This window comes from Meriones unguiculatus, chromosome 6, assembly GCF_030254825.1.
Source record: "Meriones unguiculatus strain TT.TT164.6M chromosome 6, Bangor_MerUng_6.1, whole genome shotgun sequence".
Lineage (NCBI taxonomy): Eukaryota > Metazoa > Chordata > Mammalia > Rodentia > Muridae > Meriones > Meriones unguiculatus.
The window spans coordinates 117,728,782-117,745,613 of record NC_083354.1 but is presented as its reverse complement, the minus strand read 5'-3'; the positions used below and the strand labels follow the sequence as shown (position 1 = coordinate 117,745,613).

The 16,832-nt window shown below is 40.1% G+C and overlaps 1 protein-coding gene across 1 annotated transcript; it reads left to right on the top strand.

Annotated features, from left to right (window-relative positions):
- Positions 1-6,210: 6,210 nt before the first annotated feature.
- Positions 6,211-6,606, top strand: LOC132654560 (large ribosomal subunit protein eL30-like). Its single transcript, XM_060384612.1, has one exon. The coding sequence runs from the start codon at positions 6,239-6,241 to the stop codon at positions 6,584-6,586; it is 348 nt and encodes a 115-aa protein (XP_060240595.1). The 5' UTR covers positions 6,211-6,238; the 3' UTR covers positions 6,587-6,606.
- The last annotated feature ends 10,226 nt before the right edge of the window (positions 6,607-16,832 follow it).

Below are 16,832 nucleotides of genomic sequence, written 5' to 3'. Positions count from 1 at the left end.
AGGAAGGGGACTCAGATGCTCCTGAGTTCATTATTGCTGAAATTTCTTTGCATATAGTATAGAAGAATTTGATCACATTTGATTGGCAGCAAAAGCCCTTCCAAAATGAGTTGGCCTTGTGCATTTCCATATCTTTTTTTTTTTTTTAATTCTTGCACAGACACAAAACCAGGCAGGGTAAGAAGACCTTTCACCACCTGTGTAGTACAACTGCATGCTACCTGTTGGCTAATAAAGATCACAGAGAACTCTAACTTAAGTTTTAGTGGCCACATCCCTGCTTTTGATGACACGTCATCTACAGCTGCGCCTTACTGTGCTGGCAGAGCTGAGCAGTTCTGACAAATAATTTTATGGCCCGTAAAGTGTAAGATATGTGGTGTCTAGAAAAAAGATGCCACCCCCTATTCTAAATAATCTCAATTATTTTAGTTTTGAAAAAAAGAAGAAAAGCGCACAAAGAAAGTGCAGTTACATACCTGGAAGTGGCCCTCTGTGCACCCTTATAATGGGCAGTTCTTTCCATGTGTCCCCATCATTTTCACTGTCAGATATCCAGGAATCAACAGCTAAACAATGTAGTTCACGTGTGGCCATGTTTTCAAGTATAACTTCTTCCACGTACCATCTGGGATCCTCCCCACTGTTGTCATGACCAATGCGTACTTTATAGATTTCACCAACATCCTTAAGATTAATCTGTCACACAAAGAGGAGACGAAAAAGAAAAAATCATTGCCTCTCAAATTTGATTTTTTTTTCAAATGGGAAATTTATACTCAGTTTAAAATCAATATTCACTTTTAAAAACAAACACACACAAATACAAATAGTTTCTGTTATAAGTAGCTACTGGTCACAGATGAAAGGATGTTCTAGGCTAGAGTGAGGAGCATACCCACTGTGTGTAGAAACCTAGCTCTCTTTACTTCTTCGTCTTTTTAGCAACTCTCCCATGACTGATTTTGAACATGAATACCTTGCAGTAATTGTTGATACTACTAGTTTGTTGGTGAGACATGAAGAAATACGATAATTGAATTACTTGATGTAGTTAGTTGGATTTTGTTAGTAAAGTCAGACCTTGAAAAATGGAGAGTTGTAAACTAGATTTGATTACACAGCATTGAAACAGGCCCAGAAACACCAGATTCCCAAAAGAGGTAGCAATGAACAGATACAACAAATGATCAAATACATTATTCCTTACCCAGAATAATCAATATCTATCTTTTGAAAAATACAATAAGAGCCATATTTAAAATATGATCAGTTATATTCTTTATTTTTTTTTTTTACCTGACATAACAAATGACTACAATGGTAATAACTTAAAACCAGACCCATTTGTTTTCTCTTGTTCTGTGAAGCTGGATTCTGTGCACAGTGGCTCAGCTAGGGCCTCCTTTTTAAGGCTTCACAAGCCATAGCGTGTTGGCTGTGCTTGCCTACCCTCAGATGGGTCTGGAGACTTCCAAACTTTTCAGGCTGTTGCCAGACGCCAGCATAGCAACAAAGCCCCTTTCTACTCTTTTCCAGTCTGGAAAATATGAGTATCGGCAAGCACAGAAAGAATGATCTTTTGCAAGGGGGCACACCTGAATTCCAAAGACAGCTCAGGGAACACTCTGGCACTACAGAAATGTAATGCTTGTACAGCATCCTTCCATAATCATTTACAAGTAGTTAGTTTTACCAGCAAAGTTAACAGAGATTGCCAATTTTTTTTTATTTCTTCTGTGAGTTCTTATTTGATCCTTTCTGTTGGCATTAGATTAAGTTATATTCAGACATTTATTTTTCTTTGTTATTAGTACAAAATTCTGATTGGCTGAAGCAATAATTGCTAATATTTTTAGAGCAGTGGTTTTTCAACTGGTAGGTCATGACCCCTTTAAGGGTTGAACTACCCTTTCGCAGAAGTTGTCTAGACCATTGGAAAGCACAGATCTTTACATTATGATTCATAACAGCAGTAAAATTACAGTTATGAGGTAGCAGTGAAAAGAATTTTATGGTTGAGGGTCACCCCAACACGAGGCTCTGTGTTAAAGGGTTACTCAATTCCAATGTTCACTCTTAGGAACCAGTGAGTTTCCTGGGCTTCCTTGCAGTGCCTGGCGGAGTTTTGTACAGAGTGTGCATATTCCTTCTTCCCCAGCAGGCTGTACCTGGAAAGCCTGAACTCTGTAAGGACAAGCAACATTTTGTTGTTGGCACCTGAGGAAGTAGAGTAGACATTGTCTATGTCTCGCTGTGTGAAGAAATTTTAGCAGTAGTTAACCACATAGCACACATGCCTGAGTCAGCTCATTCCAACACGAGCTACGGCAACCAATCTTCATCTACACATCAGTCAATGGTTAAACAGTTTCAGTTTTATATAGCCAGCCAGGGTCACCTCAGCTTAAATCAAATGAAAATATAACCTGTCAAGGAATTATTCTTGTACATGATTGCTCTTGGATTCTATATTTAGTTCTCAAAGTTTGAAAATAAAAAGGACATTGCTTCCAAAATGTAGGATAACTTTCATCACAAAGATGTGCCGCACCACAGCTCAGCAACTTTATGTGCTCAAAGGAGACCATAGACACAGGTTAAAACAAATGGTTTCCAACTCAAGGAGCAAAGGGACTATGGTCGGAAAGACAAAGTCAGAGAAATCTGGAAATGTACTCCATTCCTGATGTTCTAACAACACATTTTGAAAATTGAAATGAATAAAGTGGAACTGGAGTGCACAGGAAATAAAATTGGGATGGAAGGATTCTAATTTTTTTTAATTATTATTGTGGTACTAGGGATTGAACCTAGGGCCTTGTACATGCTAGGCAAGCACCCTACCAACTGAGCTGCCCCCAGTCCCCAGATTCTAATTTTTGAAGTTGAAGTTCATTAACTTTTAAAGCCTCATTTATTATTATTATGAAGTGTGTGTGTTTGTGCATATGTGTGTGGGGTGTGCAGGCAGCACTGTGGAGATCCAGTGGTTCTGTCTGTCAGGAGGAGTTCTATATGGTAGCTGGCCTAACCTGGTCAGAGCTTGCTACGTATTGGAGAATAAAAAGAAAAGCGTGAAGCTGGTCACTGAAGAGTCTGTGTGGAAGCCTGTGGACAAAAGTGTCACCACATTTGTTTTCATTTTTGTCGCTTGTTATCAGTGTGTGTTCATTGTATGAAATGAAGAAGTTCACTATGATATCATCACCCACAGTTTGTGTCTATTTATATTCAGCCCTAATACCTTCTCTTGTCTCTCCTTTCCCCTCAGTGGATCCTCTGTCCCTTCCTTCCTGCAAATAGTTCTCCTTCTACTTTGAGCTAGGATATACACGTATGTTCTAGATTCCACATATGGGATAAAATTTGTGATGTTTATAATATGCATCTTTCTGAATCTGGCTTATTTTGCTTAATTAAGTGACATCCACTTCTATCCATTTTATTAAAAATTATATAATTCCTTTCTTCTTTGTGGCTGAGGAAAAATGCCATCATCTTCTATATATAACATTTTCTTTATACATTCAGCTTTTGACATTTCACTCATCTCTTTAATTTTCCTCAAGTGTGGCTATGATTTAAAATAATAAGTAATGTAAGGACCAAATTAGGGAAGCTTTAGGACACAGTGTTGTCCACAGATGTGTCATCTACACATCTGAGGACAGAGGAGGTAGAGGGGACATGGGGAGAGGTTTCTACAGTGAATCCAGAAAATTAATTTCAGCAGCTAGTGTTCAGAACACCACAGTCCTTTTCCTGGTGCTCATTTGATCGACACAATTGGGGAACATCATAGAGTAATTAGAAGATTACTCAAGAGGTAATTTGAAGATGAGCACAGAAGAGGATTTTTCCATTTGTTAATAAAAATGGAAATACTAGTGCATAAAAATAAAAGAAAAAAAAACCCTCAAGATTCTCACAGCTGAAAACTGTATCCCAATAAACTACTTTCTCTTGTCAAATTCCACAGTACAAGTACATTCTACATTGTCGACCGTGTAGGCTTTTCTTATACAAAATTTCAGATCTTATAAAATAGTCAGACTGAAAAATAGGAAGGAAGGCAAAAAGGATCTGTGACTATTTATCCAGGTTAGGGTTACTATTGCTGTAATGAACCACCATGACTAAAAGCAAGTTGGGGATAAAGGGTTTATTTGGCTTACACTTCCACATCACAGTTCTTTACTGAAGGAAGTCCGGGAAGAACATCAAATAAGGCAGGAACCTGGAGGCAGAAGCGGATGCAGAGACCATGGAGTGCTGCTTACTGTCTTGCTCCCAATGGCTTGCTCAACCTGCTTTCTTATAGAACCCAGGAACCCTAGCCTAGGAGTGGCACCACCCACAATAGGCTAGGCCCTCCCACAGCAGTCACTAATTAAGCTTTGAGGTTACCTACAGTTTAATCTTACGATACTGTTTTCTCTTTTGAGGTTTCCTTCTCTCTGATGATTCTAGCTTGTGTCAAATTTGATAGAAAACTAGCCAGAAAACTATTCATACTAACAGTTTATGAAAAAAAAAGTCTCTTCTAGATGAACATAATTGTAACTCTTTTTAAATTTTTATTTATTTTTTATTAATTACAGTTTATTCACTTTGTATCCCAGCTGTAGCCACCTCCCTAATCCCCTCCCAATCGCACCCTCCCTCCCTCATCTCCTCCCATACCCTTCTCCAAGTTCATTGATAGCGGAGGTCCTCTTCCCATTCCCTCTGACCATGAATTTAACTCTTAAACTTTCCATAGGTAATGACTGCTCAGTGGATTTTCCTAATGTGGATACTCTGAATCTCTCTGTGGGAAATTTCTTTTTTTTTTTTTCTTTGTAGGTACTACCTATATTACTTTATAAAATTCAATCCTAGATGGGAATCACATGTCACTCACAGTGTGTACTATATTTTAGGGACACCTTTTGATCTTGAATAAAGATATAGTTTTGTGGGGCTGGAGAGATGGCTCAGCAGTTAAGAGCACTTACTGTTCTTGTGGAGGACCTGGGTTCAATTCCCAGCACCCACACGAAAGCTTGCAATTGTCTATAAATTCAGCTTCCACGGGCACCAGGCATACATATGTTACACAGACATACATGCAGACAAATGAAGAAACAAATAAAAACACATCTTTTTAAAAACTGATAGTTTTGTGATTACAGAAATACAAACATCGTGGAAGTTGATATTTAACATGACATTTCTTTATCAGAAAGCAACACTCATTTTATGCATTTACTACCCATCCATAAACTATGCTAGCTCCTGTAAGAAGAAAAATATGTGTGTGCTGACTGAACATTTGAATTGGAATAATTTAGAAAAACTGGAATCCTTAGGTATAATTTTCAGGAAAACTTGCGAGTCCACTAAAAAAAAAAGCCACAAAAACAGCCAACTTTGTCAAACACAGGCAATTACAGTATACACGGCACAAAAACAGAAAATGTTTGTTTTTCTCCCTCCCTATATCATTTCCTGGGAGAAAAAATCTTGGCATATTCCATCATAGAAATATGCAAAGTAAGGAATATGTTCTTTGTCTTGGGGGTGCCTTCTCCTGGGGCCTTGCTGTACATCCCTCATTGACAGTTTTCTTGTGAGAAAACTGGAAAAAGAAACTTTTCTGGCTTAATGATTACATGGTACTTATATATGAATGCATTATTTATTTACTTAGTGTGCAGGCATAGTGACTCCCAAAATCCCCAGGTTTCCTTCTGAAATCAAACAGGAGTCCTGTTTCTCCTGCAAAAGGGTATTCTTGGTTTTCACACTGCACTCTAACAATAGGATGTGAAACCAGGGTAGGGTCACTGAGTGAAAGTTATATGGGACCATCTGTGCTATTCTTATGACTGTAAATACATAATTTTAAAACAAAAAATTGAGTTCAAGATCATTGTGCTTAGTGAAATAAAGCAGTCAGAGGAAGCAGTGTCATGTGACTTCACTCACATGGAGTCTGAAAAGGCAAAGCTCAAGGAAGTGAAGGTAGGAGGTGATTACCAGAGGTGGGCAGGCAGCAGGGTTGATCTGTGAGGACCAAGTTCCAGTTAGATAGCGAGAAGCAAACAACTCCAGTGGGCTGTGTGCAGAAGGGAGACCATTCATAACATCGACGTGTGTATGTCAAAAAGCTAGGAGAGGCATTGTGGGAGTTCTTTCCTTTCTCATTCCCCAGTCATCTTGTTGGAGATTGTCCCACACCTAAGGCAGGAAGATGGTGGCCGTAAAGAAGACGAAAAAGTCTCTGGAGTCGATCAACTCTAGGCTCCAGCTTGTTATGAAAAGTGGAAAGAATATTCTGGGGTACAAACAGACTCTGAAGATGATCAGACAAGGCAAAGCGAAATTGGTTGTTCTCGCCAATAACTGCCCAGCTCTGAGGAAATCTGAAGTAGAATACTATGCCATGTTGGCTAAAACTGGCGTCCATCGCTACAGCGGCGATAATATTGACTTGGGCACAGCGTGTGGAAAACACTGCAGAGTGTGCACACTGGCTAGCATTGGCCCAGGGGATTCTGATATTACTAGAAGCATGCCGGAACAGACTGGTGAAAAGTGAACCAGGAAAGTTTTCCTTTAGTAAAACTTTACCAGAACTCCTTTAAAGAAAAAAAAAAAAGCTAGAAGAAAGAATTTTGAAATCTTTTGTTGTGAAGAAATATTAATTTTTTGAGCAGATATAAATGTTTAACAGGATTTTGACATTATAGTGTTATCAAAAAATAATACAGTACTACATTAATTGTGTAGTTTTTGTTTGCACACACACACACACAATAATAATTGGTAAAACTTTAGGTTTTTGAAAGATGCTTATTAGCATTTTGTTGTGATCGGGAGCTTTGTCCAGGAGATGAGAACTGGTTTATGGCCAGCCCTTCCCGAGCCACTCGGCTGACTTGCCATTTGGAGCTCTGGGTAAGCTGTGTGAGCGGCCATGAAACTGAGGCAGGAATGTCTTCCCAATCTTATATAATTTCCTTTCTTGGACCCACATTTCAATGCTTATTCCCTCCCTTCCCACAAAGATAAAAACCAGTATATGTTGGGACTTGTGTACAGATACTTAAAGAAAGTTAGAATGTGTAATAGGAATCCTAGTTAATACATTTGCATCTATGGAGAATATTAACAATTTTCATCATGTAGAAAAGATGAAATGTACTCTCTAAACAAAACTGTTAATGATTCGTCTTTTTAAAATTTTTTTTATGCAGCAGGTATTATATACTATACTATGCTTAATGACTTTGGTATCATTATCCAAAGTCGTAATGGATTGCTGAGAACAAGATTTCTGCAGAGACACATGCTGCTCTTTGGGTAAATGTCTTCAGCAGCATTTCGCAGATTGTTTACATCTTTTATGGAAGTGAATTTATTAAAATTTCAAATGGTACAGGGCTTTACAGGAATTTCATTTATTAACATTCCTTTATTTATTAAAATCAATAAATAATTAAACATGTACCGTTGTATACATCCGTCTTTACATCTATATTTTGTACATTTTATATTCACTTTTCTTTTTTGAATATGATTATTAATTCATGGCCTTTCACAGTCTCCATTTTTTCAATTAACAGCTGTAATTATTATCACTATTAAAATGATGGTACTTGCTGCTTGCCAATGGAAGCCCCTTTACACTTGTGTTTCTGTCCTAGAACGGTACCCTTCACTGTTGTAGCTTCATTTTCTGTTGCTGTCATAAAATACCCTTACCACTTAAGAGAGAAAGTTATTTGAGCTCATAATTTCAGGTTACAGTCTGACATAGCAGGGAAGTCACAATGCCCAGAGATTGAGAGAATAGTCACTTTACACCCATAGTTAGAGCAGAGAGCAATAGATTCATTCATTCACACTTCCAGTGTTCAGCTTGGTTTCTACACTCATACATTTCAGGCCTAGGGAATGGTGCTACCCTCAGCGTGTGTGTATGTGTGTGTGTGGGGGGGTATCTTCACACCTCAATCAAGAGAACCACTCACAGTCATGCCCATCTAGTCATGCCTGATCTAAACAATGCCTCACTAAGATGTCTTTCTAGAAGATACTAAATTGTGTCACATTCACAATAAAAACCAACCCATACAATTAGTTTTCCATTCTATTTCCTCTGTTGTATTAGAAATCAAACCCAGGACCCTCCGCACTCTAGGAAAGCAAGCTGTCACTGACCGACATACTCAGCAGTGCCGTTGATGTGTTTTAAGTTAAGTTTCGATCCAGGCAAGAAAATTCTATTCCAGGCCAATTATGTGTGGAATCAACTTTTCTTCCAGATCCCTGGTTCTTTGAAGGGAGTCCAATTTTAGAGATACAGTATGGGCACTTCATAACCCATGAGAAGTCAGTATTGAGACAAAGGTGACATTAGAAAATGTGCAATTTTTTACACCATGAATCTGATGAGTTTTTCCAATTAAACCCATGAAGTTTCTCTCCTGTCCCCCTCACCCCCCAGATATGTGACTTATTGATCTCTGGACACATGGATAGCTTCACCCTCCCGACCAGCACATGAGGTTAAGTGTTTGTGGCCCTCTTGCACAGGTCAGAGTGCCTGCCAAGGTAGAACGAGCAGGCCTCCATTACTCAGGATAACACCATGCAAAGCTAAGTCCACAGCTCACGGACATGCCTTACACAACACAAGCTCATGGAAACTGGGCTGGACTGTGCACAGAAATTATTCGTATAGTTTGGCAAATCTGCCTCTCAAGCGGGAGAAAACCACTGAAATTAGCCAAAAGTCTACCCAGGTGTCTCTGCATGCATGGGTCTCTTGCCTCTGGCTTGTGTGGGACTTACGAGGCACATTCCGGTTTCGGAGGCACTGTCTGTACCTACAGCAAGTCAGGCCCATTTCGTTTAATGGTTATTATTGTGCACCCCTCTGCTCTTCTTCCAAAACACCTTGGTTTTTGTTCTTGACCCTGTACCCCCAATTTCTTTTTATTTTATTTTTTTCATTTTGGAAGACCATTACTAATTGAGTCCTGAGCAGGGGTCCCCAACCCTAACCCTCCCATGTGCAGCATTGAAGTTCAAGATGTTTCTTCATTGCAAACATGCCTTTCCCTTACATACCAGCCTGCGGATTCCTAAATGCCGGGTATTCTTTTACACTTCTGAGCACACCACCGACCTTCACGCGAGTGTGGTCTCAGCTATGTGTGACACGTTAGCTACCCCCTCCTCTCTGCTCTCCGGCGCCCAGCTCTTTCTTTGGACCCAGGGCAGTACTTGCTGTGTTCTTTCCTTCTGATTGGCCCAGCTTGAGTGCATCACCCTGGACCACCTTATCTCCCAGAATGCATAGTGCATCCCACCACTGCCAATTTCCTCTTGCTTGTTGCTCTGTGGTTGCTGTTCGGAGATGCTGGCTTGAAAAGGAAAAAGCAAATGGTAAATCTCATTACAGGAAAGTTTCGCACAGGCAGTGATGAGACACGGATCTTGGCTCTCAAGCTCAAGAAACTAGTACATGGGTTCTCTTAGCCCTTCTGCCTGCCTTTCCTTCAGCGGCCAGCTCTCAACAAGTGGAGCTGAGCCAGGACGCTTACCAGCTCTTTTGAAATCTCTCATCAAGAGACCTGCTGTAGAGTTTCTATGTTCAGAGTTTTGCCCTGTTTCTGATTCTTCATGTCGTGAGATTGAGGATATTTTGGACAAAAAGTGTCGACTTAATCAAATCTGATGGGCTTTTATGAAATAGCATCTCTTAGGGTTGATAGAAGTGAAAAGATAGGAAAGCTCCTGTCAGAGAAGACCATAATTAGCATAAGGCTTATTTCAGCAAGTTTGCATTTGTTTTTGAGGGTGCTATTTGTTGAATCCACTTCACAGTTGAAGAAATCAAGCTAAATGAGCCAGTTGCAAGTTTCACAGGAAGCATGCACAATGAGGAATTCTAGCCTCCAGTGAGCATTTTCTTCAACACCGTCAGGCAAGTTCACTGCTAATCAAAGGAAGGTAAGATGACCTTGGCATAAAAAGTACCCTCAGCAGTTAATCCACTGCATCTGCCATATGGAAAACGGTAAAAGAGTTTGTACATTTTTGTGGTTGCTTGTTGATTTTTTCTTGTGATTTTATAGATATCTCTGTGAAAATTATTCTGGGTCAAACTTAGTGGAAAAACTACTATTTCTTTCAGGGACTGTCAACATCAGGAATGTTAAAGGCCTTTGTGAAATAACATCAAGCAGACTGAGCACTAAGATTTTCTTTAGCAATAGAAGTTTGTAATGCTGCAGCCTGAATGTGAGCAACTGAAACAAAAACACTCTGTTACTTACAGAGGAAAATTATTTTATACACATCATACATATATGATCACCAGGAGATTTAGTCGATGAAATAAAAATACCACACTTCAGCATAAGCTACTAAGAAAACCATTTCTACATTAATATGAAGATTCTTTAGAATATAGTTATGGTGTAATTGTAGCATAATTCCTTCTATATTAAGCATAATTTTATTTTGCACGCAAACATGCAGAAACGTATGCTAAATTTTGTGTGGGAACACTGAACTTCTCTGTGTAGTTTTCAAACACTCTTCATCATGCAACTGTTCCTATACTATGTGGGTCAGTCCTCACTTACCTTCACTGCTTGGATGGGTTCATTTGGCAATAGCTCCCAAGCTGCAGGCTTTCCCAGTCAGCATCTTCCTTCCTCCCATGGCCCTGGGCTATGATATACACCATGTCTACCTTCTCAAGCCACCAGCAGGCCCTACACAAAGTTTTAGCTCCAATATGCCACGTCTTAATCCTCAGGACATCATCACTAGCCCACGTGGATCTACTGTGTCTTAGAACTCCCAGGACATTGTTGTTGCTATCACTCAGTTTGAAGTTGCATGCCAGGAGTCAATCCCAGGGCCTCTTCTACACCAAGCACATGATCTGCCATTGGCCACATATGCAGCCCAAATGTGCTCAGTTATCAATCACTAAGTCAGTTGGTTATCCAAAGTTTGAGTCTGTTATATGCCAGACATTGTTCAAGGCATAGAGAAGAAAGAGCAAGAAATAAAGTAGGCATTATCTGACCTTGTGGTACATAGCTCCTAGCAGGGTATGATAGACAATAAACACAAATAAGAGCAAAAGCAATGATTTGCTCAGTCCTAAGCGGAAATGAATGGGGAGGGATCATTTTAGATAAGCAGTTCTCAATCTGTGGGTCGTGATCCCTTTCAGGGGTCAAACAACCCTTCCACAGGGGTAGCATATCAGATATTCTTGATATCAGATATTTACATTATGACTCATAACAGTAACAAAATTGCAGTTAGGAAGTAGCAATGAAAATAATGTTATGGTTGCAAGTCACCTCAACATGAGGAACTCTATTAAAGGGTTGCAGCATTAGGAAGGTTGAGAACCATGGCTCTAGAATGTTTCTGTGAGAAGACAATGTTCAGGCTATAACCTCAATAACAGGAACACTTAGCAAATACTACAGGAAGAAATGATACGTACCATCACCTTTTAATAGCATAAGTCAGGGAGAGTTGGGAGTGCTCAGGTTTACAGCTGACTGAAATTATCTGGGTTGTCCAGATCCCAGAGAGGCACAGACTGAGTGAAGGACAACATAGAAAAATCACATTAGACAGGACTAGACCAGTCAGGGCTTTAAGCAGGAGAAGCATGACCTGGTTTCTTTGCTGTAAAGACTTCTCTAGTGTCTGCAAGGGAAGAAGAGTGAGCATGGGGACTATGAAAAGACTACAGTGTCAGTCTGAGTGAGAGAGGATAGGATTTAAAAGACAAATAGAGAGAAGGGGACGGTCCTGAACAGACTTGGGACACGTTCCATGCCACATATTTTTTAAATTGCTTTATTTTATGCCACTGAATCCAGTTGATTCACTTAGTGTTGGTCATCATTCGTATGGATTTTTAACCTTTCCTTTTCATTGTTTTTAGAACACAGCTTTCAAAGAAGGTAGTTCATCACAGAAATCAAATGTCATCATAATTACTTAATTAAATACTTTCTCCTTTCCATCACTGGGTTGTGAGAAATGGAGGGTCAGAGTTTTATTTTTAAGAATTAGCCTTCTGTGTAAAGCAGGTCCCCAAGGCTTCACATTCACACCTGTGAATGAAGAGAACCAGGTGACTCGGCAGCCATCACGCACCTAGCAGATGACACATCTCAAACACTCAGGCAGTGTGATAGTCGAATTGGAATGAATATGCTAAAGGCTTATATCCATGTCTCATTAAGATTGCTCAAGTACTAAAGTCCCAAGGAGCAAAAGTAACATGTGCATGTCTAGACATAAGCTAATCCCATTGTTATAATTAACTGTACTCTGGCCTAATATTGAACTCTTTCCAGAAAATATTGGCATTAGCAGAGCAAACTGGGAGGGAGGGAGGCATCATGATGAAAACTAAAGTATTAGCCTTTTAAAAAATTCCTCTTTTTCTCTACTTTCGTAAAAGTTCTTCAAAACTTTAAGGACTGCACAGGAGCTCATGATACTGTCAGAACCATATGTCAACCATGACATGATCTAAAACTGGGTATCACAGACTATGGAGAAAATTTTACACTTTCTTGGTAATTATGTCAGTATTCACACTATAGGCAGGAATGCCATCCCCAAGCTACACTGTCTGGTGTACTGGCTCTGTTCATAGGCTTGCTCTAAAAATGTCCCTTTCTTATTAAGTTTGTGCAAATACAAATTAGGATTTAACAGGTCATTCCTGTAATTCACTCAATTGAAGTACAGAAGGACTTTTCAGTTTTTATTTTGAATAGACTTGTTGAGGTCTGGCGGATTATAAACTCTCATAGGTTTAATGTCTATACACAATTTATACCTGTGGTGCTTCTGCCACTAACCTACCGAAGAAACATTCCTACTGGCCTTAAAAGCAGATTCTTACCTGAGAACTAAACTGTTTCTCTAAGAAGATGAGTCATTCATCATGTGTGCTTTGAAATATTTCTTCTACCTGACATTCAAACATTCTTTCAGAAGCAAAGAGCTCTGTGCAGTGGCTTTGATGGTGGAGTTGGTCCACGGAAAGCAGGGCTGACTCCTAGATTACTTAATCTCTGGAACAAACACTAGATACTAAGGTTTTCCTTTTTTGTTGTTTTGTTTTGTTTTAAACAAAATTTCCACTTTTTCGAATGGCACTTCTATTTTAGGATCAATGATAAACTTCTCAAAGCAGAGATAAAACACCCAAAGTGATTTGAGCATCACCAAACATCAGCTTTACAAAATTAATAATTTATCGAGTAAAAGAGTTAAGTTATGAAGGCATAACCAAAGCCTTTCCTTCACAGGCGAGTCAGAAGTCCACAGCACAGGTCACGACCTCTGCCAACAGCTCCATTTCAAGACTAGTTCACTACAAGGTGACAGAGCAAAGCCTCACAGCTCATGGTTAGAAAGCAAAACCAGAGAAGAGGGAGGAGCTGGAAAACCAAAACTCTTTGTAGGTTGTCCCCAATGACCTAAGGATGCACCTTCTAATTAGGGTGGCTGTACCTTCTTCAGGTTCTACTATTTCCCAGCAATAGCACTCAGGGGAATAAGCATTGAACATGTGAGCGTTAGGATAGCATTCAATGACCACATTATGTTAATAGGAAAGTTCTCAGAACTGCCAAAGAACAGCACAGTCCCTGTGAAATGTTTTGAATCTTGTTTGTACTTTAACTATTACCACATGTACTCATTCTTCCCTTACTGAATTTATTCTAAGGCTCATTCTTAATGTTTCATGAGTAGCTTAGATCCTTCTTCTGAGTATCATTCAGATGTACTCCAAGAAAACTAAGCCAAGATGTTTTACATGAAACTCCCTGACTACCTAATGGATAAGACTCAAGATCTTTCAAGGTTTCAATCTGCTCTGACTCCAGCAGCAAAGCCAGGTGCAACAGGGGCGATTTACACAGCGGGGGTTCTCTGTCAAGCTCTGTTCAGAGGCCATCACAAATCCCAGCAGAAACTGTTGGAGATACACATAATTTTCATCACTGCACAAGAAAGGAAACAGGGCTTCAGGTCATGTCATGTGCTCAGACTCCAAAGTTTAGGAGCTAGGACTTTGGGGGTGGAAGTCAGAACCTCATGCATAGTGAGCACTTGAAGCACCCTCAGAGCAGAAACTTGAACTCCCAACAAGATTCTATAGTACATTACCTGTCCACAAAAATGTGGAAAATTCCACCCTAAGACCAGAACCTGCTCTGTCTAGGAAAGCAGACAAAATAAAATAGAAACCTTCAGTGGTGTGCCCTGTGTGTACCTCACATCTCCAGCCCCAGCCTCCTGCATGGTCACCCACTGTGAATATACACCTTGAACTTCTCAAGAGGCAGTGTGGGGATGCAGGCATTATTCTGTTTGTGAGGTCTAGCTTGTAAATATCCTAGTGTTTCCCATAGCATTAGGTCATATTTTGCTGCTGGAATGCATTGAATTAACATGTGATTTATACTCACGGAATGGGAGGGCATACTTGGGATTCTTCTCTGAACAAAGTGTCAGCGTGCCCACAGCAGATCCCTGCTTCCTAGCCTCAGTGCAGCTGTGTCACAGGAGTTTATTTCTGTTTCCATTAAGGGCGGAGGTACCTGCTCACAGGCGCTAGCACCATTCCCGCACATTTCCAAGCTCAGCTGCCATGATGCAAAATTTAAATGGTGTGAATAAAAAGACACCACCTGGAGGGAAGAGCATCACCTTGATAACTGAGGGGAAGGCAGGATAAACACTGCACAGGGGCATTGAGGATTCACTGGCTCCTGAGCAGGCTCCTCATGAACTACAGATCCCTCACCACAATTACAGTGAAAGGAATTGTGAGCCAAGGAGATTCCTTTATTATTATGTGTTGTTGCTGTGGATTAGCACAGTCTCTGGATCCAGCTAAAAGAGAAGGGCAAGTATCCCACAGGACTCCTGTAGATACTGATTTGATCACCTACTGTTACTAGATTTAGGAAACTGCTCAAAACAATTCAAATATAATTAGAGTTCAAAACCTGAGGTTTCACTTTCATGCTTGAACTGTGACTCATCTGCTTGACCTTCAAGCCACAGAATTGGAAAGGGTTTCCCCTGACCATACTCTTCGCCATTACCCACATAAGATTCCCACAGAAAATCAGAACACAAACTAAAATTTGACTTGTGGCACAGAAGCGCTCCTACCAATAAAATCTGTTGGCCAGATGGATTCGTGAGAATGGGTTACGACAGGCATTTAAGAAGTTAGAATAACAAACAAGGAGCTGTAGGAGGCTGTGTAGGGTTATTGGGAACATAATTCCCACTTGCTTAATATGTAATTCAGTAGAGGATAGATGGATTATAGTAATTGTATAAGCTTATATGTTAGTAGAATTTTAGAAAGGCAAAATTAGCATATGCTTATAATACAAAGGAATTGGGAGTAAACATTTAAAATGCACAGTCTTTTAGATGTTTCTAAGTTTGATTCTGTGAAGCTATGCATTTGGGTTAGATATTTGAGCAGGCAGCTAGATATTATCACCATTGGAACCAATGCAGCTGACACTAGGTATGGTTTCAACAAGCAAAAGTTGGGTAAAGGTTGACATTTCTGACTGTGCTGATGACATCTGTCAGTTGTCCTCAGAGCCTACATGGCATGATGCTAGCACTCTGTTGACTGTCTTTAGAGAAGAGGCTACAAACTTCCTGAAAATGAATACCTTTATCTTGTCCTTTCATAAAACGTCCTTCTTTAATTACAACTAAGCTTCCTCAAAAGACCCTGGGTCAGATCTTTGGTGAGGAACAGTAAGAAATGGAGCTTTGAAGAATAATAATAAAACAGATGGAAATAAGGGGCAGAGGGGTTTTATTTGAATTTATGTATGTGAGCCTGAATTGTGCAAAAATCAAAAATGTCAAAACCAGGCATAAACTTGAATGGAATGAAAACCTGGAGACTTTAGCAAATGTTTCTCATACTAAGCCTTTTAAATCTCTGATGCAGCCAGCCCTGAAGAGACCTGATAGGCTAGGGTCAGATAGAAGGGGAGGAGGGCCTCCCCTATCAATGGACTACGGAAGGGGTATAGGAGTTGATGAGGAAGGGAAAGTGGGACTGGGAGAAGATGAAGGAGGGGGTTACAGCCAGGATACAAAGTGAATAAATTTTAATAAATAAATAGATAGATCTCCAGAGTCTACGTAGGACTCTACAGGAGCTCAGGAGCTGCTTGGTTATGAAGGACCTGCAGTGCAAGCATCAGAACTCTTTGCAAATGCTAGGCACTGTGACTCATATCTGTAACCCCCAGTATTGGTAGGCCAGAGACAGGCGCATCTCTATAGCATCTATTCTATTCTAGCAGTGAGCTCTGCCCTCTTAAAAGTACGGTAAAGGCCAATACAGGGAAATACACAATATAAGTCTCTAACATCCATAACATCCATACCCGCATGCCCACACGTGAGCATGCACATACAGACATGCACTTATACACTCACTACACACACACACACACACACACACACACATAAGTCATCATCGTCAGATAAACTCTGAAGTCAGTAATCAGAAGTTGCTATCTCCCTCAAGTTTACCCCTTTCCTTGATAGGGAAGAGGGTATCTGTCTGCTGAGTACTGAAGAGGGGCTCGGAAAGTTCCATGTCATTAAAATTACCAGCAGTGCTGGTGATAACACATGAAAGGTGGATTTTTGACAAAAGGCCTTGCTCTGGGTCCTAGAAGACTCGGCCAAAAAGCAGAGCAGAGACAAGGCCACCT

Coding starts and splice junctions, on each gene's coding strand:
- LOC132654560 (XM_060384612.1), top strand. CDS start 6,239: ATGGTGGCCGTAAAGAAGACGAAAAAGTCTCTGGAGTCGATCAACTCT.